The 22,221-nt window shown below is 39.4% G+C and overlaps 2 protein-coding genes across 2 annotated transcripts; one reads left to right on the forward strand and one right to left on the reverse strand.

Moving 5' to 3' along the window:
- The first annotated feature begins 119 nt into the window (after positions 1 to 119).
- On the forward strand, positions 120 to 7,631 carry LOC139963740 (uncharacterized). The gene is made up of 7 exons (XM_071964845.1): positions 120 to 406; positions 1,355 to 1,762; positions 2,748 to 2,856; positions 4,153 to 4,209; positions 5,003 to 5,071; positions 6,020 to 6,067; positions 6,516 to 7,631. The coding sequence occupies exons 1-7, from the start codon at positions 334 to 336 to the stop codon at positions 6,583 to 6,585; spliced, it is 834 nt and encodes a 277-aa protein (XP_071820946.1). The 5' UTR covers positions 120 to 333; the 3' UTR covers positions 6,586 to 7,631.
- Positions 7,138 to 21,158, reverse strand: LOC139963739 (probable polyketide synthase 1). Its single transcript, XM_071964844.1, has 5 exons — positions 21,056 to 21,158; positions 17,269 to 17,335; positions 16,355 to 16,511; positions 9,201 to 15,900; positions 7,138 to 8,796 (listed from the first exon to the last, which is right to left on the reverse strand). Exons 2-5 carry the CDS (start codon positions 17,324 to 17,326, stop codon positions 8,458 to 8,460), a joined length of 7,254 nt encoding a protein of 2,417 aa, XP_071820945.1. The 5' UTR covers positions 17,327 to 17,335; positions 21,056 to 21,158; the 3' UTR covers positions 7,138 to 8,457.
- Positions 21,159 to 22,221: the final 1,063 nt, after the last annotated feature.

Genomic DNA, 22,221 nt, shown 5'->3' on the forward strand with positions numbered 1-22,221 from the left:
AATAGAACTAATAGATTTCAAGAAGACGCATTTTATGGAACATTCAAAACATAAGCTATATGCGCGCGCCGTTGTAGGCCAACGCGCGCACTGAAGCTCTCGGATAAAACCTATTCATTTAGTATCAGAGATCTGCTATAGCGCTATAACTTAGCTTTGTTCAGTATATCAAAGCGGCCACTTATTATATCACAAGACACGATTGACGCTCCAGTGTTATGCGACTTCTTTAGTTGTTACTTTCAAGCATCGTGACAACTTGGCAAAGTGACTTTAAACTTCAATTTTACATTTCACTGAGTGAAAGAAAGCTTCTTGTGGTTTCCATGGATCATGGGAGGTCATGTGAGAATACATCAATTTTTGCAACTTTTGTTACTAACATGTGCAACAATTCCGATTTCTGGTAAGTTAGAACAGCCTTGCGCATTAAGCCACATAATGTCATTAATTTATGCTTTGGGGTAGACCACCGACCCAAAATCGATTGTTAATGTTTGTCACTTGGTTAGGTGTATTTTTAAGGTCGGAGTATTGTTGGAAGAAATTACGAATAAATGGAAGTAGGTCCATTTAGTTCATTCACTGATTGGTGGGCTTTTTGGAGGGGTGATCAGGATGTGAATATTACCGATATGAGTTACGACGTAGTCTGTCCTACAAATGAAACATATGAAGTGGAGAAAGCCTTTCAAGCACCCACAGTTGTCGCTACTGGTAGAAAGTGACAAAACTGTGTATTTCATGTGAAAGCTATGCAGATATTTTATGGCGTTTAATCAAATTCTCGTTTGGTATGTTCGATAAATTTCGGTTCGGTTCGGTAAATATTTGGTGGATAATAATGTCGGATTTCAAGGTTATCAGTTTCTATAACAAAGACTGACATAGTGCAATAAATACTAAATCGAGTTTCTGGTCCTCCGAGGTTATAGTTGACTCCGAGGATTTTGAAATGAAATAATATTTACTATAATAATTAAATATTATTATGGCCGTGGCTATTCTTACAACCAGGAGTAACAATTATTTATCATCTATTCTTACGACATCGGCGAATTTCCGGTTACGCACGCGCAGTAAAGTAAATAAAGCAACTGCGCATGCGTAACCGGAAATTATTGTTACTCCTGGTCGTAAAAATAGCCACTTTGTATTATTATTTTAATAACTAAATATCCCAGTGATGGAAAGACATTAATAGTGAAATACATATCGCAGGTTCAACTAAAGTGTCTTTATGGTACATTTAGGCTAAATTTTAGGTGCCATAGTGTTGACCTGTATGTTAACATTACACTTTTTTTTGGCAAGCATCGTTTAGGGAAGAAAAACTAATATTTTACTCATTCAGGTGCTGAAGTACAAGGGGCAGCTAAAACCATTAACGTACCCATACATCGAATAGAATCGACCAAAATTCACGTTGCAAGTACGGATAGGCCTCTTAGAGCCGTATACCATGTCGTGACCGATGGATCGATTCATTCTAAAAGAGGTGAGGCGCGACTAGTAGGACATCCAACTGAGAGAAAGCATCACCTCAGAAGAACGTCACTTGACGCGAGGAGTAATAGGGTCCCTAGATCAATTGGTACAAACTGGGCGGAGTGGGGCACATGTAATGCCTCATGTGGTGTTGGATCTGAAAGGAGAGAGGGCAGTTGTTCTTATGGAGACTGTATGGGGAGAGCAGTCGTAGAGTGGAGAGGCTGCGTTGGAATAAAATGCGAGAACGGAAAAAGAGGAAGAAGCACGATCGGTGAGTAGGACAGCTATTGTACATCAAGTATAACTGATGTCATACTTAATTTGCATAAAACTATACGTACGTTATACATAACCCGTTAAATATACGCAATCCCAAGTTGAAACTGTTTACGATTTTACCATGTGTAGGTTTTTTTTTTTTTGTAGACATTATTAACACTTTTAATCTTTATCTCATAGTTCTTAATTTATAATTTGTATTGTTAATTTTTTGTGTTTGTGTTTTTGGGTGAACAGGCCTTTGGGCTATAGGAATTTAGTTTCCTTTTGTTCATCCAGATCCTTTTTGTCTTTTGTAATGCTTGTATTTTTTATGTATTGGATGAAATAAATAATGAATGAATGAACACAAAATGCACACGAAAACAGTAGAGGACAACAACAAAAAACGAATGCGGAACATCAATCAATGGCCTTTTGGCTAATATTGTAATAAGATCATGTGTAGCATTAAGTTCCCTTCTAGGGGAATCGTGATACACACTTGACGATAATCACAATGTCACAGTCTCGATAAAAGGGGACTGGGGTTGAGAGAGGATCAGTTGTTTGGTTTTTCGTGCCCACGTTCTTATCTGGGTGACTTTTCTTAAAAAGTATCAATCAAGCAATTAATTCTTATGCGCTGGACACGAGGGTAACCGACGTTGAACGTCAGGGTCCTGAGAATGAAGACTAATTTGGTCTAGAGGGGGTTGGGGGAGGTCAATTTAGGGAGTCATCTTGGACTCTTCACAGTAACTGTTATTATTGAAGTGAGATATTGCGTAGACGTGAGTTATTGACACTGTAAAATAATTAGTTCTAATTCGAGTGAAATATGTTTCATCAATCATGGTTAGCTCATCGGATCATTTGGGTCAATTGTAGAAGTATAACTGCATTCATGAATTCATTGAAGCCTGTATCACAAAGATGCCACGATTACGATTTTGTAATCTCTTCACGCGCTTTATCGGAATTTTTCTTTTGTACAGTTTTGTCGGCTGGCTTGCTAATAGCAGGCTTCTTGGGGGGCGTCCTATTGACAACGGTTTTTCTTAAAAGTTCGTGGATTTTGGACCAAGTCAATCTTTCAAAGAAAAGGTCAGTTACTAATTTCGTTTCATAATTTTGAAATCTCTTCGTAACGAAGGGCTACATTCACCCGTTTTGCGCGAGGCGGTGGGTATAGAGGAGGGGCACATCGAGTGATCAAAGATTTTGTCTGAACCGGAATTGTCTGGAACACACTAATTCCAATCGTTTGAAGTGTCATAGCGGTGACAGGATATAGCGAATGCTGTTGTGTAATTTGTCCCATGTTATTCTTACTAGTGATTGTAGCCTTTGTAATATATGTCACAAATCGCTACTAACACAGGCGCAAAACGTGAATACGATGTACTTAGAATATTTAATATTTTTTATGATTGGTATTTGAAACTCAGAAACATCAATTCAAGTTGTAATGGCTGTCAGTCCAAAGTAGTATCTTATTAGCATCCGTTTATCACCAACTAGATTCAAAACAATGGTCAGGTATAGCATACTATCATATGCAGGCAGGAATGATCTCTATAGCTCTTTCACGTTATTCGTGTTGTTCACTCTCACGTCACTACGTCACGATAAGGCCATGCTATGACGATAAATTCAAAATGGCTTACAGAATATGTGGTTCATGACTAAAATTGACAATATACAGACAATAAAGAAATGTTACATATATGTAACATAACCACGTTGGTAACTAGTTCATATTTTAACTGTTAATGAAATTTAATAAATTAGCATGAATAAAATTAATCACCTATACTAACAACTGAGTATTATCCACTGACAGATAGGCCTAACTTAGCCCCAGTTTATTGTTAACTTTACCCTTGGCTTAAGGCCCGGTCACACTACAGCGATATTTTATCGGAATACGGTCCGATTTTTCCGATTTTAGGCCGAAGAGTGAGATTAGTGTGTAGTGAATGTAATGAATGCAGTGGAATATTCGAATACCTACTCCAAATCTGAGGGGCTCTGGAACGGACTACATTCTGAAGTGACGTCACATCGAAAAACGATAAAAATCGGAAGAGAAATCGGATAGCTATCCGATAAAAGGAAACGGAGTCATTATCAAAAGTTAGGAGAGGGCTATTCCACATCGGAATGGCTCAACAGATAGCAAATCAGGTCCTTTATTACTGTGGCTAGAAGACCCGAACGAAAAAAAGGCTGTTTCGATTCCTCCGGGAAAATCGGATATTATTCCGATAAAAAATCGGTATAGTGTGACCGGGCCTTTATAGTTACGCCCCGTCGATGCAGTATTGTATTGAAAGATAACATACAATATTGTAACGTGGTGTATGTTTCTTTAAAATAATTTTCAATACTTATCTTCAGAAATCCTAGTAAAGATGGAAAGAAGACCACGACACTTGACAGCGGTGTGCAAAAATCGTAAGTATAGAAGTATTCACTGAGTACCACTTATATATTTCATATTTGGCCTAGCTTATTTCGGCTTTCTGTATGACATTTGTAGAAAGTTAGGAAAGAAAATATAATTTAATTTTGGTAATTTTTGCATCAGCTCAATCTGATATATATATATATATATATATATATATATATATATATATATATATATATATATATATATATATATATAAATGAAGTCGTAATGAGAAGGAAAATCCAGAACAGTGAAAAAACTTCCAGCCTCCACCGGGATTCGAACCCGGGCCTCCCGCTTTGTACGCGGACACCCTAACCAACTAGGCTTTGGACGCTGATTGTATGTCCAGAGGTTCGAAACCGGTAAGGAAGATCGTAATTTCACTGTAGGCGTTTGACACCTGTATCGAACAATACAAGTTCTGTTTTTGGTGATACATATATATATATATATATATATATATATATATATATATATATATATATATATATATATATATACACGAGCGCTCCGTAATATTCTTTTGTCCCACAGTTTGTGAAAAAAAGTTGTGGTTAGCCTACTGCTTAATGTGTTTCTGCCAGTAGCGTTCTGCCTGAATGCTAGGCAAATACTTAGTACTGTGTACAATGTGTTCTTATAAAGTTATCCATTTTTATGGAAATGACACGTACCGCACAGATCTGTAACGCATTGCCCCTTCAATTCACACTACATGTAGCCACTGCGTCATGGCTCACAATTTCGTTTCTATACTGCTTTACATTTCTGCAATTTTGTTTACATTTTTGACAGAGGCCAGAAACAAATTGAGCCATACTATGTCGACGTTCGGGACCTCAACACCAACATAGAAGATATGAAGTATGTTATTCGGTCGAAACATAAGTAAACAAGATAACAATTAGTGTATCGTCCCTGCTCATTTCATTTTCTTATGATGTCCCACGCGTTTCCGGTACTTTCGCCATCAGACCAAGATATAAACAAAGTTGATGATTTACTCCTCAGTAACAAAATAATTTGGAGTTTGAACCAACAATTCAGTTCTTTCTTTCTTTGCAACAGTTACCGCGGTATTATTAATTATCATTAATTGGGTTAAACCCTTAATACTTAAATATCTCCTAAGTTAAAAGAATAGCTCAATAGTTTGTTCATCTTTATTTTCAATAGTAAAGTGTGCAAAGGATAAAAGGAGGGGGCAGAGTACTATACTTTCACCTGCATCGTCAGTCGGGGGGGGGGGGGCGTCCAGACGGGGAATATTTTATATACTCTGGCCCTTCCATGAAGTTTGAAGCTCTACCTTTATCAATTGGGGGAACTTTACAATTTTCACCATTGTGTAAATATAAAATCCTGAGTCCGTAACTGTTCATTATAGATGACTAGTGAAATACAAAAAAAAAAATGAATCCAAAGCGCGTAGTACTGATAAAGTTTACAGGACGTGAGAAAATTTCTTTTAAAAAGTGATCAATGGATAAAAGGCCTTTTTTAAGGCTTCAGTTTCAAGGCTTCAAGTTGAACACTCAGCCGTGGTTGATACAGGATTTTAAAAAGGTTGGATGTAGCATGCGGGTCGTTGAAGCCGGCTCCCTTTAGTATTGTGTCGGGGTACTCCCACCCAAAAAATAAAGAAAAAAGAATACAATGAATTGATTGTGTAAGTTTGAAAGGGGCCAATGTAGCCCCCCCCCCCCCCCCCCCCGCACACACACATCTCTCGGATCCGCATTAGCATAAGCATCTGCGCAGGTTGTGAGGTCTTTGAAGGTTGATTTTTCCCTCTTTTTCTCTTAAAAACAGCGACGACGAAGACGTGGGTGAAGATGGCTACCTAATACCAGATAAGCTGTGAGTGAGAAATGAATTTCGTCATTTAACATATTGCCTCTGCTATACTTGAATGGAAAAGAAGTTTACTATTATAATCATTTAGTATCATCGTTCGTAGCTCATAATGACTTCATAAAGGTATATTGGCTAACGTTCATAATATGTACTTTGTGTCCAGCCTTCAAGATTTCATGATTAATTATTGAGGGTATATGGTAAAATATTTACCGATATGCTATTCAAGATATTTTTATTTTATTTCGCCAGCCACTGCACATCAGCGACCACGTACAGTTATACTTGTGGCCCGATACCAGTTGGTTAGGATATAGCAATAACAAAGATACAAAATTGTACATGTAATGCTCTGATGTCTATCACCTTTTCAGGTGAAACAAAAGGCACGATAGCTTTCCCACAAGGGTCTCTTTTAACTAACTATGACAATTTTCTTTGTCGTTATCAGGAATGGAAGCAAGACAAATGACTACGAAGATGTGAAATCCGAGCCGGAATACATCGATGTAATAGAGTAATGAGTGTTTATAGTACTGCAGTGCCGTGTACGGGCGGTGGAAGTGGGGTCAGTCGCGGTGGGGGTGGGTGGGTGATGGGAGAGGTACTTACTTGGAGTGGCAGTGGGACATGTGACTTCGATTAGAGGGGTTAAACCACAACGTCGCTTCAAACCTCTCCGACATGATGGATCTTGTGTGCATTCCATATCACATGTTTCCATAAGTGAATGTCTTTTTTCTCAACCACAAGGCATTTAATTAAACGTTTATTTAACTTTCTGGCAAAATGGCTCTCATTTACATAACAGAAAGGGCGCTGTTTAATAACCAAGAAGGTCGTATTTATACATCTATTTTCTTGTAAATGAATGAAGTAACAGTACCAAACAGTGCTTTGGAGCTGTTTCCCTTTTTGAGGGAATCGGGATGGTGGTTGTAGGGGTGGGTTGTATATGAGGGAGAGGCTAGAATTAAACAGATGGCACCCAACAACATAACCTAGCTTTATCACTGACTTTACAGTTATTCTTCATTAATACTCTGCAAATAAGGTAAGAAGACAAATTAAGATTACTAGTGATTGCTGAGCTATACTTTTATTTTTAACATTTTCATTTTAACGTTTCAGAAGAAAAAAAAATGTCATTCTATATCTACTTACCCTAAACTAGTCACATTATTATTGCACTATGTATAACGTCAAAAATGCGTATTACTATTAAGCCATACTAAAACTATTCTTTTGGTACTTTTACGGTTACGTTATGAATATTACAGTACTTCTTTGCCAACTGTCTTGAGAAGTAGGTCCGTAATTCCATCGATAAATGTGATCATTAATAAATTTCCCAAGTGGCGCAAGTTTCATAATTACTTGCTAATATTTTTGACAAAAGTTTGTTAACTGTCTTAGCATATATATATATATATATATATATATATAACTGACTCTTATTTCCATATACTGTTAATATGTAAGTTGTGTACACAACTTTGTACTTCTTTCTCCATATACTATATCGATAAAATATACAAGCTTGACATGTTCGAACCATATTTTCCTACATGAAAGTCTTTGTATCAGCTTCGTATCTTTCTTGTATAGACTTTGGCTGTTATATATAATTTGTAGTCATTCTCATGTTCAGCGAATTATAAACAGAATAACGTAACACTTAAATAGTCATCTACACTTCGGAGGAAAGGAAATATGGAAGGCAGATTGTCACCCCATCGTCAGATCACCACATAAAACCCATCAGTGTCGTCACCAATTTAAATATAGGCTGTTGTACTTTAAATCATTAACGTCATATATTTGACAGCATATTTACGTTGATTTAGCGTTTAAGTCATCAAAAGAGAATGTAACACATATTGAGTCATCTGTCTCCGTAAGTCTTCACTTTTATCAGAAACTTTATATAGTATGACAAGCTCTCCTGTGAAAGTAGGAAATGAAAACTGTGAGATGTGATCAAATAACTTGTATAACCATGCAACATTGATCATATAAAGTCAAAATGAGTCTCAAGTGCCACTTAGCTCGTTACCCATAATTATTACAAAGTAGGAGAAACAAAGTTAACTGCGAACATCTAAACTACATCAATTTCAGAAATCGAACATTCACACAAAAAGTTTTTATAGTTCAATACCACCACCAAATATTTAAAACAACGATAACGTATCGGTTCCTAGTAGCCTCGTATGGAGCCGTGAGCAGCCGAAACCTTGCAACGTTGACTTGATAATACCCATCACTGATCTTAAGCACTTATCTATCCCATGGCGACATATCGCTAAACTGTTTCTTAATCCTCACTTGAGCGAAATAGTCTGATATTAACTGCCAACAATGCCAAACAGGGAAACAATTTCTAGTAGCATTTAAATAACGACTTTGTTAGCTATTGCCTTCTCCAGTAATAGTTTCGTTGTCACTCCACCCAGAATATCAAGTTGAGAGATGACGACACCCCACTCTCTGCTAGCCCAAGTGACCATTTCAACGGACATGAGAGAATCGATGCCGTAGTTTATCATTGGTTGGTTCAAATCAATCGAGTCGGCGTTGATGCACAACAAATCTCCAAGCTTCTCTCGTACGCAAACTTCTAGTTCCTCTAAAGTGAGACGACATTCAGTCTGAGCAACTTGATCACCCGAGGACAGGTGTCGAAACTTCAGATGGTGTTTGTGGCATATCTGTATGATTGAATTCCAGTTCTGTTTAAAATGAAAAATAAGAAATTGTTACAAAAATCACCCGGAATTGACTGTCAATAATGTAAAATAGTACAGTCACAAATCTGTTGGAAAAAAATCTTGATTAATTTGTGGATATTAATGATCCATGTCAACTGTGGCCTGAGTAAGTGAGCGATCACTTGTTTTCATAGAAGAGATGACCACAAGGTATGTAGGCATATTTGTAACATCTTGAATGGGATGAAAGATATAGACAAGAAACTAGAATATAAGGTGAATGAAATAATTCGATACTGAGAATTACAAGCATGTAAGTAAACCGCCCTATTATTTCTTAATATGCTCGACTGTTTTGCCATTGGTAAAATGTGCATAGTTTTAATTCCATACGTAAAAAGGTGGTGATCAAAGATTGAACTCACCCTTTGCTCCAAACAAACAGATGCTGGGAGATGCTCAGTGTTCAGGATGATCTTCTCCAAAACTGCCAGAAATTCATCACAGTTAAGTCCATCTTTAGCATCAGCCACGTCGTTTTCCTCTGAACCAACCTCCCCTGTTGTGAACTCCTCGTAAACATTCACTGAATGTAGTTGAGAAACTTGAACATCAACTGCTGCTTTACCACTGTTCTTTAAACGACGTACTCTGTCTGTGAAGAAACCTTCAATGATACCACTCGCTACGTCTGTCGTGCTGCCCCATATACTTCCATCTGGTCTTATAGTGATCAGTAATTCGAGGGATGACTCACCGATAGCTTTGATACAATCTTCAAGCGGGGTGACACATGATGACTTAACCCCATTCAGATTGTTGAACGTCAAGTCTGAGAACTTAATCTTTTCAGCGTCATATCCCACTGTGTGAAAGAGCCCGAAGTTTGTTGATTGTTGCAGTTTGTTGCGCAGGTTTTCTATGACATTTTTGATTGGATTAGAGGCAGAGCAACGGTAAAGATAGACGGAACACTTCTGTCTTTGGAGGAAGTCCTTCGTTCTGGACAAAGCTGGTTCTCTAGTATTGTCGTGCGTAACCATGGCAATGTGACGGGCTCCATTGGTACATAACCATCGTGAAAGGGCCTGACCTACACCACCCTGACTACCGTTGACAATGTAGCATATGTTTGGTTGGAATAAAGTTTGTGTGCATGGAAGCTTGTCGAGCGGAAATGATACCGCAGGAGGGATGTCGACAGTGACAGCTGTATACTTATGCTCTAAAATTTCATTGATTACTTTATCAATGTGATCGACTGGGAATGAAAATGCCTTCAAAGGCGCAAAGATTCCCTCCGAAAATAATTCCGAAACCTTCTCCAACAGATGCTTGAAAATCACAGGCTGGTCATGGAGCATTTGGTAGAAGTCGACAAACAGGTGTGATGTATTACCTGATGTGGTCAATTTCGGCTTTGCACTCCCTTTCTTTCTTGAATTCTTGATATGGCAAATTCTTCCTCCTGGAAATAGTACATCATGCTTCTCAATCGGTAAGTTAGACTGGTCTTGCGTTAGAACAACATCAAACTTGGTTCCATGCTCAACATGTTTGATGCCGTTGTCAGAATCTGCTGTTGCTTCGTTAACAAATACTGTGACGCCTTCGATGTTGAGAAAGATTTGCGCTTCGTCTTTAGTTCCTACGTAGATTGTAACGTCGGCTCCTACTAGGCGTCCAATTTGTATTGAAGCCAGAGATATCGTTGAATGTAAAGAGTGTACAAGCAACCTCTCTCCCCGTGATAATCGTGCTCTTTCGATGAGACAGTAGTAAGCCAATGAAAATGGCAACACACTACTCACGCACTCTGACCAACTTAGGCTTTTTGGCTTCTTTATGACGCTGAATGGGGAAGCAATCAAATGTGACGAAATGTTTTGTGGCGATAGTATGAACACTTCATCCATTGGTTGAACAGCATTAACATCCTCTCCGACTTGAAGAACAATGCCAGCACAAGGCACCCTGGCTGCATGATCTGTGTTATCTGCAATACCCGATCCCTTCGGTGAGCTGAATTGGGTCAGATCAGCTCCTTTTAATTTAACCAACACTTGATCTGAATTAACCTCAGGGGACCACGAACTGAAGGAAAGACGCACGTTGTCATCACAAATATCCCCCTGTTGTAATTGGAGCTCCCACCATGGAGTAACTTTGACAGATGCTTCAGGAGCATTACGTTTGATCAGTTTGGGTTCGGTGACTTCGCCATCGATTACAAGTATTTCCCTGTGGGGTACTTGCTGCTTTTGGAAGATTTCACTCAGTAAACGGATATCCTTATCTTTTCCCGTTGTTTGCACCAAGAAGGTCGGACAGCTTATGTGGTTCGAAGCAGATCTTACTATGCTGGCCACCAGTGATGCATCTCTGGAGTCCTCTTCGGCGGTACTTGCAAACACCACCCAGGCCCGGGAAACGTGTTCCGATTCCTTCTCAATATATTCCAAATATCGCAGAAGGTTCTCTACGTGATTATCGCACTTATTGCAAAGAAAGACGCATTCTGCTTTCCCCGTTGGCTGTTTGATACCATTCACAATAGACTTTCTGGTCTTCATTTCTGAGTAGGTCATTCTTTCGAAGTTTCTTGGTTTTCGAACTGTCCCTTCGATGGTCGTGGTTATCCGGGATTGCTCCTTTTCCGTAATAATAACCCATTGTTTGCCTGGAGTGTGTTCAATAGGCTTGAATGGGAAACCTTCATAACCTCCCGTTTTCTTGCCGACGATAATGCTATGAAACAAGTTCTTTGGCGAAGAAACAGCAACTACTTCGGTGAAGCCACAGTTTGCCACTATGTCTACCCATGACTGTTCGTCCATCCAACAACATTCTGTTCTGAAATCCTCCATTAGCCAGCAAAGTCTAAGGGCTCCAAAAAGAAGTTCGGCGATGTATGTTGCTCGTGTAGCCTCATAGAGAATAAACCAGCCATCATCAGCTACAAGGTTTCTCATGTGGAACACACCCTCATACAAGTCAGCTGTTGAATGAAGGGTATCCAAACAGATAAGAATATCGATAGAAGACGGCACAAATCCTTGACCCTCTACGTCCTGTTCTATGTCCAACTGTTGATATTTAACGAATGGAAACTCTTCAAGATTCTCTCTAGCATGTGGGAAGAAGGCAACACTTAGATCTGTGAATATGTACTCCACTCTGCCTTGCTCGCATAACGGTTTGATCTTTTGCAATATGTGTCTTGTCAAACCGCCCATTCTTGCACCAACTTCTAGAATTCTAACGACCTTCTTCTGCGAAAGAGCTGTTTTGAGAGCTTCGACGATGATTTCAGCCCCACCCATGTAGTAAAGTCGAGTTGTTAGAGATTCCATGAAATAAGCTGCCATACATTCAGGCTTAAACAGTTTGGTCATTGCTGATTGAGGATCTCGCAGAGTTGTGGGAAAGTGGTCACCGAGGCTTTTGATCATGCTGACTTCCTGTGCATATTCAGGAACGTGAGACAGAAGTTCATCCATCTTTGAGTAAATGTCATCATATGCTATTCTGGAGACGTCAGTAGCATTAGCAATGTTGCAAAGTCTCTTCAGATATCTTGCATCACTCTTTTTTCTTTCGGTCTCTGATACAGTTTCAAGGCCATGGCGGATGTAGGCGTCACAGATGGACCTTAACATGTAGAAATATTTCTCACCTCGACCAATGGATTCCATTACATCTGGAAACAGAATCGATAGGTTTTCGGGTGAGAATATATCAACGATTACAGAGGTGGGCGGCAAGACTGCTTTCGTTGGTTGGTAGCTGGTTTCAAACAAGCATTGATCTACAGTAATATCCCTTGTAGCTATTGCCACATTTCTAAATAGACATCCAGTAAGTTCAACCAGAACATCTTCCCCTGTGCTGGACGTCATAATGACATTACCAACCAGTTTCTCGTTGTTGCAGTCTGTAATTCGGCCTATAAGAGTGACGTGATCATCGTGTGGTAGGGTTGGTAGATGCATAGTTAAACATTGTACGGCTGACGCTTGAAATGATGTAGATTCAGACGCCATTAGAAATGACAGCACTTGAAAGCAGGAATCAAGCATTGTTGTGACGCTTCCTTGCTTATCTCCTTGACATCTTACAGTTGCGATAACCTCTCCATCCCCGACCATAGCTTCTTCAATGACTTGGAACTTTAGTCCAATACTGTTACCGGAACTCTCAAGCAACTGGTAAATTTCCTCTTTACTAACTGGCTTCTCACATCGTCTTTTCGCACCAGCAAGCCTATCCTGGGTCTTTTTATCAGTTGATGCTTCACCTGTTGAAATTTGAGCGCACATATATGTTGCTTCGTCATCAGAAATCGTTATTTTGTCATCCTTTGTAACACACTGAAGCTTCATTTCCTTTTTCTTTGAGCCTGTGCTTGTTTTTACTTCTTTCCAGTTTGCTTTCTCGGGAAATTCTATACCACGAATCTCCAGGGGATACTTTTCTGATGACATTTCCATTCCATATGCCAACAGACCTGCTACTGGGAAAGTGAGCGCATTGTTAACAACATAGTCGTTTAGGTAAGGAAACATTTCGAAAGTCAATTCACCATTTTGACCTTTGTACGTCCTGTCGTCGAGCCCAAGTCTTCTTTTTCTTCTGTACTCTGGCTCTGTTAAAGACGTCACGTGTTGCCAAGGGTACGAGGGCAAAGAGATCCATGGTGCCGAGTCACATGTCACGTTTGCCCAATTAATGGGAATAGATGCAGTATGGAATCCATGGAGGGCACGGAGAGCTGATAAGCGATCATCTTGGTGTCGTTGCCCCATTGCAATAGTTGTTAATTGAGCAGTTCCTCCAGCTCCTTTAGCAATTGCATTTATCGATGATAGCAAGGTCATAGAAGCTGCACACTCTATAAAGACAGTTGGGTGAACTTCACTTAAGATGGATTCAACTGCTTGTTGAAATTTAACTGCGTTGCGAATATTGGACCACCAATAATCCATGCCGAAATCTCCTTCATGTCTCTCACCATTGGTCGTTGAATAGACAGGAGTATTTCTCACATTTGCCGGAGTCCTAACAGCTGACTTCATTTTCTCCTTGAACGTTTTTTCTGTTGAATCCATGTCGGGTGTGTGAAAGGCACAGCTGACCCTGAGTTTCTTGGCGATGGTTGGGTTTTCACTGCAAATTTCGTCAATCGCCTCGGAATTACCTGCAATGGTAACTGACCCAGGTGCGTTGTATGCTGCAATATAAAGCCGTTGGTACTTGGAACAAAGAATAGTTGCTTCATCTGAATTCATTCTTAGTGCCGCCATGCTGCCTGTTCCCTTCAGTTTGCCTTGTTCAACACTCCGAATGTAGATTACTAAAATGGCTTCTTCCAATGTCAACCCGCCTGCAGCATAAGCAGCAGCGACTTCACCAAGGCTGTGTCCAACGATGGCATCAGGAACAACACCCCAGTATTCAAGGAGTCTAAAGTAAGCAATTTGAAGAAATAGGATGGCTGGTTGGGAGACTTCTAAGTCATTAAATACTTCCTTGCCCACAACTTCGCCCTCCGTTGCTTTCACAAATAGGCGGCGATCCCGAAGGAGGGACCATCCACTGATCTCTTCAAAGATAGCATCGCACGCATCGATGACATTTTTAAATATTTCTTCCGTTTGGTAAAGCTGACGTCCCATGTCTACCCATTGCTGTCCTTGTCCGGGAAAAATTAGACATACTTTAGGCTTTTCGTTGCTGTATACAGTAGTTGTGAGTACTTTATCACTTGATCCGCTTTCGATGAAGTCATGAAGTTGGTTCCTGAACTGTTGACCGGAATTAGCGATCACCGACATTCTGTAATCAAAATGTGTTCGGTGGGTAGCTAGCCACGAAACAACGCCAAGGGCATCCCTTTCATTCTCGAAATCTGACCATTGCCTAGCAACTGCAACCACCGCTTCGGGGGATTTCGCCGACAAAGGTACGAGAATTGCTTTTCCTTCCTTTGAATCTTCGCCGAAATGCCATCCGCAAGACGACGAAGGCTCGCGCTGTTTAATCTTCGGTGGTTCTTCAAATATGCAATGTGCTAAAGCACCTGCAAATCCAAAGCTGTTTAACCCAATGATGTACTTTTCGTCCGAAAACGGTTCCGCCTCGGTTAGGAGGTTAAGTTTCCAAGCGTCCATATCTATCATATGATTTGGTTTCACAAAGTTTATTGTTGGGACTAACATGCGATTTTCCATCATTAGCGCAATCTTAATGGCAGATGCTGTGCCTGCGGCAATTTCGGTGTGTCCGAAGTTTCCTTTAATGGAGCCAAACTTTAAAGGAGTATTCCGCTTCGGGGCAAAACTTTTGCCGATTGCTTCTGCCTCCATTGGATCTCCTACTGGTGTTCCGGTGCCATGGGCTTCCACGAAATTGACCCTAGACATGGGAACACCAAACTTCTTGTAAGTCTCTGTCATGACGTATTCCATAGCAGGAACAGACGGCATGGTTAAGCTACTACTATTGCCGTTATCAGCAATCAAGGAGCCTTTGATAACGGTGTAAATATGATCCCCGTCTGCAACTGCTTGATCTAATGGTTTCAGGATCAAACTATTCCAACCTTCACTTCTGACGTAGCCATTTGCGCTCTCTGAAAACGGGCTGCACCTGCCATCGGGCGATAGAACTCCTAGAGCACTGAAAGCCACAGTGATGTCCGGAAGGCCGATGTGGTTACAACTGGATACGACTGCTACTTTGCATTCTTTATTATGCAGACTATTACAAGCTAAGTGCATAGCTGTAAGACCTGCCGCACATGCCGTATCGACTGAGAAACTTGGACCTTTGAAATCGAAACAATACGAAATGCGGTTGGAGGCCACGCTATGAGCAATACCAGTCAGAGTGTACGCATCGGTAACCGAAGTATCGGTCAACTGTATCGCGTGGTCCATCATACCCACACCTACAAATACACCACATTCTTCTTTCAGGTTGCCAGGAACGATACCTGCGTCTTCGAAAGCTTCCCATGTAACTTCTAACAGATGACGCTGTTGAGGGTCCATTGATGCAGCCTCTCTTGGTGAAATTTTGAAGAACAAGTTATCAAAGTCGTTGACGTTATCAATGAAGCCGCATCTGAAAAGATACAAAAAGGAATGTGAACACCAAGTTTGAAAATTTGAAGTCCATTGTCCGATGTAATGGGCTGCTATATTTGAGTCTTGGGGCAGTGTATTTGAACATAATATAATGACCCCCCTCCCCCCTCCTCATATACATTCAGTCAAAAGTTTAGGGAATCATGTTATTGTCAGAGGTGTCCAAGGTGTTCAACTTCATTTCTAAGTCTACCTGACTTAAGATTACCAACACAGTTTGAAAAGTGTCATTCTTGTAAGTAAAAACTTATGATACTAATATTGGGGAACATAGCAATGGACGATAACGGACGGTGAAAAGGTGAGTAACACTCCGGGTAATTAAAATTCAAGTATTTTACACTCTTCAAGATGACTTTCATGGCATTGTTGGATAATTGATGCTTAATCTTACGACGTTTAACAAAATCATGAGAATGTGCTGCTTCTACCTTTTCGTCACCATTTTGCCCTGGCTAGTGTGATCTTCATCGTAAAAGTTGTCAATTGCCCATCTCTCTGGCGGTATGTCTTGGATACATTCCTTCCCTTCGATCAAAGCTTTCCAGAATGCTTTCGTGTCATTAACACCTCCCGGCATTCGGCATCCTAAAGTAGATCAGGAAGTGATACAAAATTGTTTCATTATAATGAACCTTTTTAGTGTCATATTATTGTTGAATAGTGTCACGGGTGAGTTGATGTGGGTAAATCATATATACATGAGCATGCACATATTGCATAAAATTAGCACGCCATTAACAAGTTGAGCAAGAGGAACCGTTATACGGAATCGGTGGCTCTAAACTCTGAGCAAATTTATCTTTTTACCAATAATGGGTTAAAAGTTGCACAATAGTTGAGGGAAGCATGTGCTAAACACCATTAGGTAACAACTGTTTTTATCTTCTCCATGTGCTGTGTTGTCACAATTTTTGGCAATATTTACTAATCTATATATTCTTAGAGTGTAATGAAGATTTTATGCTCATACTACCGTGTGAAAGTAACTATACACAATTAACAAACTATACGTTATACAGAAACACGCACGTATGGCATATGTGAATGTTTCCGAAAAAATTAGCACGCAATGGCATCAGGGACTCCGTTTTACAGAATAATCAGCTACATAAACATTGTCTTAAGAATGGAGCTGTAGAACGGAAGTCGTCAGGGTTTATCAAACCCTCCAGACACATAACGATTTTGTGCGCAAGCGTAAATTTGCTAAAATAAATCCCTACCCCAACCTTCGGGAAAATTTGTAGATTATAACACATATAAAGTTAACGTTATATAAAATCCAGTTGGGTCTATGGGATACAACGTAAATGTTGTTCTTATAACCTGTAAGAAGACTTACCTATCCCAACAACCGCAATAGGAAAGTTGTAACTCGCCATCGCTGGATCTTCACCCATTGGAAGATTCTGTCAAAGAAATCGTTTAAATTATATTATTGGTCACTTGGCTTTTAACCTGCACTATCATCGGAATGTTCAATTCACATAGAAAAACGTAGTGACATAAGTATAGCCAATGGTATATATAGGCCAACCTAGGATAAAGATACGAAATGTTGGTGACAACTACGAAGACACACTCCACCCAGTATACACATCGTCTTGTCCCAAAGTTATGACCTTAGTTTCTTAGGTTGTCGGTAATGTGGGGAGGGAGGCTCCAGGATTTTACGAAAGGAATGGTGCTGGCATTAAGGTCGTGGAAGACGTTTCCCATGTATAGGTGACCTGTGGAGGTCCTCCTCTCAGAAGGAAACACTGCGATATGTGATTATGTCCAAACGTAGTGGCGTAACCAGTACAGAGGGGACAGGGGCGGAAGCGCCCCAGTCCAATGTATTGCCCACCCAAATTGCATTTGGTGAGCTAAAGACTAAATTGGACGAAAATTACAAACTGCATTTAAACGCTTACTTAATCCAGTTCGCGGTTGAGGTTAATCCGTAATTGACGGAATACTCAAATTAATACCATAGTCAATTGCATGTCAGGTTAAATATCCTATCATTTTGCTTCCTGTCATCGCTACGAGACCCCCATACCCCTCTCCTCGCCACGCACGCTATACAACGAGTTAATATGCTTCTATGATTTGTTATATCATGTGTATGTTTATAACTTTATACCATCGTTATATCGACAGTCCGAAGTTCATCCGATATTGTGACTTGGAAGCTGCAGCGTGATATACTACGTAATTTCAACAACGCACTAATGAACTCATACATACTGATTAGTCGTTAGTATAGGCCTAACCGAAATATTGTTTCCAACGACTTTACAGATTTTAAGCCGATTTATGTAAATAAAACCGATGGAATATGGCGCTGAATAGACAGTTTCTAGTGGCTGAATGAATGAGGCCTAGAGTCGATAGAACTGAACTTCATATAAAATTTCATTTTTATCATAATTATAGTAATTGAGATAGCTTCAACTGTGCTGTTGAAAGAATAGTCCAGACCAAAATAAGAACTTCAGACCTGAACCCAATTGTCAAAATCCCATCGCTATGGCATTTTTTTATTTTTTAAGTTTATCCAAATTTGATTCGCCAAATAACAACTTTTACTGAATAAAATGCTTAAAAATCCTTAAATTACAAAGAAATACATAGGATTTTGTAGGCAAAGAGTGATCAATACATCTATGTATACTGTAAAGCGGTATGGGAAGACACCACACAGGATAATCAGCTAAGGGTATAGTGATTTCTCCAAGCGCGTAGTCAGGGAGCGATGGGGGCGGTCGCCCCCCCCCCTTTAAGGAGAGTTTAAAAAGAGAGAGGGAAAGGAAGTGAGGGAGAGAGACATGGGATACAAAGAGGGACTATGAGAGGGGAGAATTTGGAGAACAGAGTAGCGAGATCTCACACAAAGTTTTCAGAAGTGTGGAAGTCGGAATATCTTATTCTCATTTATGACTAAAAGTAGATTTCATAGACATATCGTCATATGTAAGCCATTTGTCCCCACGCTTTTGAAAAGTTATCTACCCCGACAGCCTATAGAGGAATTAATGCAAACTACCAAATTGTAGGCTATGTATACATGGCCAAAAATCAACAAAATGTATTTTTGCATTTATTCACTCGATTTGGTCGGTAAATTCTGTAAATTTGACCGATTGTGTTACAGAAAAAAAAACAGGCAATCCTGCTGTAGGCTGTAAACTTCAAACTGGTATTACACCATGACTCCATCGTACTGCTTGTTTTGTATTACTGGCTGCTACCACAATGCCAAGGATTTGACTAGGCCACTCTAGAATCAGCTTCTATTTTGAGTGCCGTATTACTTACTTGAATTATTTCTACCCAAAGAATCGATATTATAGGCTAATCATATGTAGTATTGAACACTTTAATATAAGTTTACATGGCTAAAATCTCGGCTGATTGGATAAAATTTGAAAGCTCTGAAACCTCTAAAGTCCACCATATCGTACAACTGAACTCCACCAGGGCCATATGGCGGGCCCCTGGACCCCATGCAGATAGCGCAAAGTATTCTTGTTGACAGATCAATCAATTGAATCCACCCCATCCATGAAATCCTGGCTATTCGCGCTTGAATTTCCCCACTACATATCAAGTTCATATTTTTAGTTGGACTATCCCTCCAACAATTTTAGCGGATCGAAGTCAGGAATAAACTGTTCAATTTGAGTACTCAGAAACGTTCATAAGCAGTACCGTTACCATGGCTTGAAGGACAAACAAAATCCTACTTCCAAGATAGTTTGCCTCATCAGTCAACGACAATAACGACTTCAACCCAGATTTCTTCATATGCAAAATTGCTAGGCTATAAACCTATGTTATAAATGAGTGATACGTTTAAGCTAAGTGTTGTTGTTTGGTTTGTAAAGCAAACAGTTTCATTTAATATTCTCGTTGTCATTAATGTTTTTCTTCTATTCAAGGCTTTAATTGACGGCGAACAACAATATTCTACCCACTTAATACTGTAATGGGACCGTAGTGACAAATTTCTAGATATGCTAAATGGTCACAGTTTACTCCCCCCCCCCTCCCACTCCCCTCCCCCTCCCCTCAAAAACAAATCGGCACCCATGAGCTGAAACCTAACGCATAACCTTGCAACCCAATTACTTTTTTCTTAATCTTTCTTTGAAGAATACACTAAGTTAGTTGTTTAGGCTGAGAATTAGCACAAACTTTATGCTTGCATGTTGTCAACTCAACTACATATAGTGGTCGTTTTCTTGTTTGGTTTCTATTTTGTAAACAAACTTGGAGTTACTTTATTTATCTGTCAACACTTGGGTGGTCTTTCATTTCCAGAGTGCGCAACAGTTTTAGTTAGAATGATTAATAAATGTGATATATTGTACACCGTTGACTAACAATGATATCAGTCGACTTTGTATTTCTATATCACTTCAAGTTCTTGACAATATACACTTAACACTATACTGAGGTTTCATCAATTAGAGTGACTGAACTGTGGAGTCTAATACACAGACCATTTGGTCAATTGCTCAGATGCAGCACAAAAGTCAATGGGATAAATGTACTAAGACATTTCATGGCCTCAAATGACATCTTTACAAAAATTACAGAAATGTGTCTAAGACAAAGGTTTCGAATGTAAAGTATCCAGATGTGCTCTGTGTTGTTTATATGAAGTAAACTGAAATGTTTTTGCTTGAGTTAATTAGAATTCAAAAACATTGGATTTTGGATTAACAATAACATTTGGTATTGCAACGAGGAGCCGATGCCATCATTAATTCCTCCTTCAAGGAACATTACAGATATTTAGTATATATTTTACATGTGAAGTATGTTGAAAACCAGAATAGCTGCATGTAGAATTATCCCTTTGCTTCGACTATGATATTTGAAGACTAAACTTCTGCTTTAATTCGTCCTTTAAAGCTTACAATGATATTGGAAAGTAGCCTGGACTAGTGACAGTCGCACTTACCTTGTTACATGTAAAATCCATGTATGTCTCATAAAGATTTTCATAAAGACCTTGCAGTTAAAGCAATTCAAATATTAAAGAATAGTTTAAATTTCCATATACTTACCGATTTCACGATGGTATTTATGAAACAAAATTGTCACTAAATAAATAAATAGTTAGATATAGTACTCACGTTATCCTATAGAGGCTTCGTGCCTGTAAGAATTCCTCCGAAGCAAAAATAAGACAAAAATCATGTAACTACTTATAACAGCTCTTCTCATGGAAGTGACATGGGCATAAAATGCTGCAAGTTTTTATAAAGAAATAAATCCATATGGCCCCATTCAATATCACGATCATGCCGGCTGGTATTTCCTTCCACCCAATAATGCAACACCTTCACCTGTTGGTCAATACGGTGACACGTAGTAGGGATGGATTGGTGGTGTAACAAGAATTTTGATTGGCTAAAAGAAAAATCCATAAGTTATGAATCAGACTCAGAGAAACTTGTAAGTTGGTACGATTCTATACGTTAACTTTTAGATTGCGTTTAAAGCACTTGTATTAGTTGTATACTGTGACAGTATGAACATTTCCGATCCTTTATCTTATAGAATCAGAACTTTTTCATAGTATGTGTTCCTTTTACTCTCACACGTGACAGTTAAAATAATGGTAGTAGAAATGGTAGTATTTTATTTTGCGTCGCATGGTGTGACTGCTACTATAGTAATTTAAGCAATTGACTTGGTATGAATAGTGTTGTCATGGTAATAGGAATTTCTCTTTTTATTCACTGGTGATATTATGATGAGGAAGATGCCCCAAATATCCATTTCAGAAGTGGCAAACAACATTTTTCGATCTCTCGTTGTTCTTCTGTGCCAGACAGAAAGGAAATCGTTCAACATTCTTTTTGATTTATTTCTTTCCATTTATTTGACTCTTTTGCTCCTAAATTTCACGGACATCAACAACTATATATATGTAATACATGATTCCTCGAAAATAATATTTCAAAGTCGGAACATGTAAGAAGGGGCATTGTTGTTTTTATTGTTGTTGGAAGAATTACACTTGGAAACGCTTGGATATGTGTCGAGTCGAGGCAGCCTAGGGAAGTGTCCCACGAGGCCATTCCACGTGGTATCGTCCCCTGTTCCAAGCCAGAAGGGTATACCATACTATAAGCATACATATGGCCTACTGTACTCTATAGCACAGTAATGCGCTTCCGTCACGCATAGATATGTTTCAAGTATGTTCGTTGGATAACGTGGGCGTGCTGATCCAAATTATGACCAGTAGGGTGCATCTAAGGATGCTAAAGGTTGGAAGGGGGGGGGTGAGGAG

This window comes from Apostichopus japonicus, chromosome 22 (assembly GCF_037975245.1).
Source record: "Apostichopus japonicus isolate 1M-3 chromosome 22, ASM3797524v1, whole genome shotgun sequence".
NCBI classification, from domain to species: Eukaryota; Metazoa; Echinodermata; class Holothuroidea; order Aspidochirotida; family Stichopodidae; genus Apostichopus; species Apostichopus japonicus.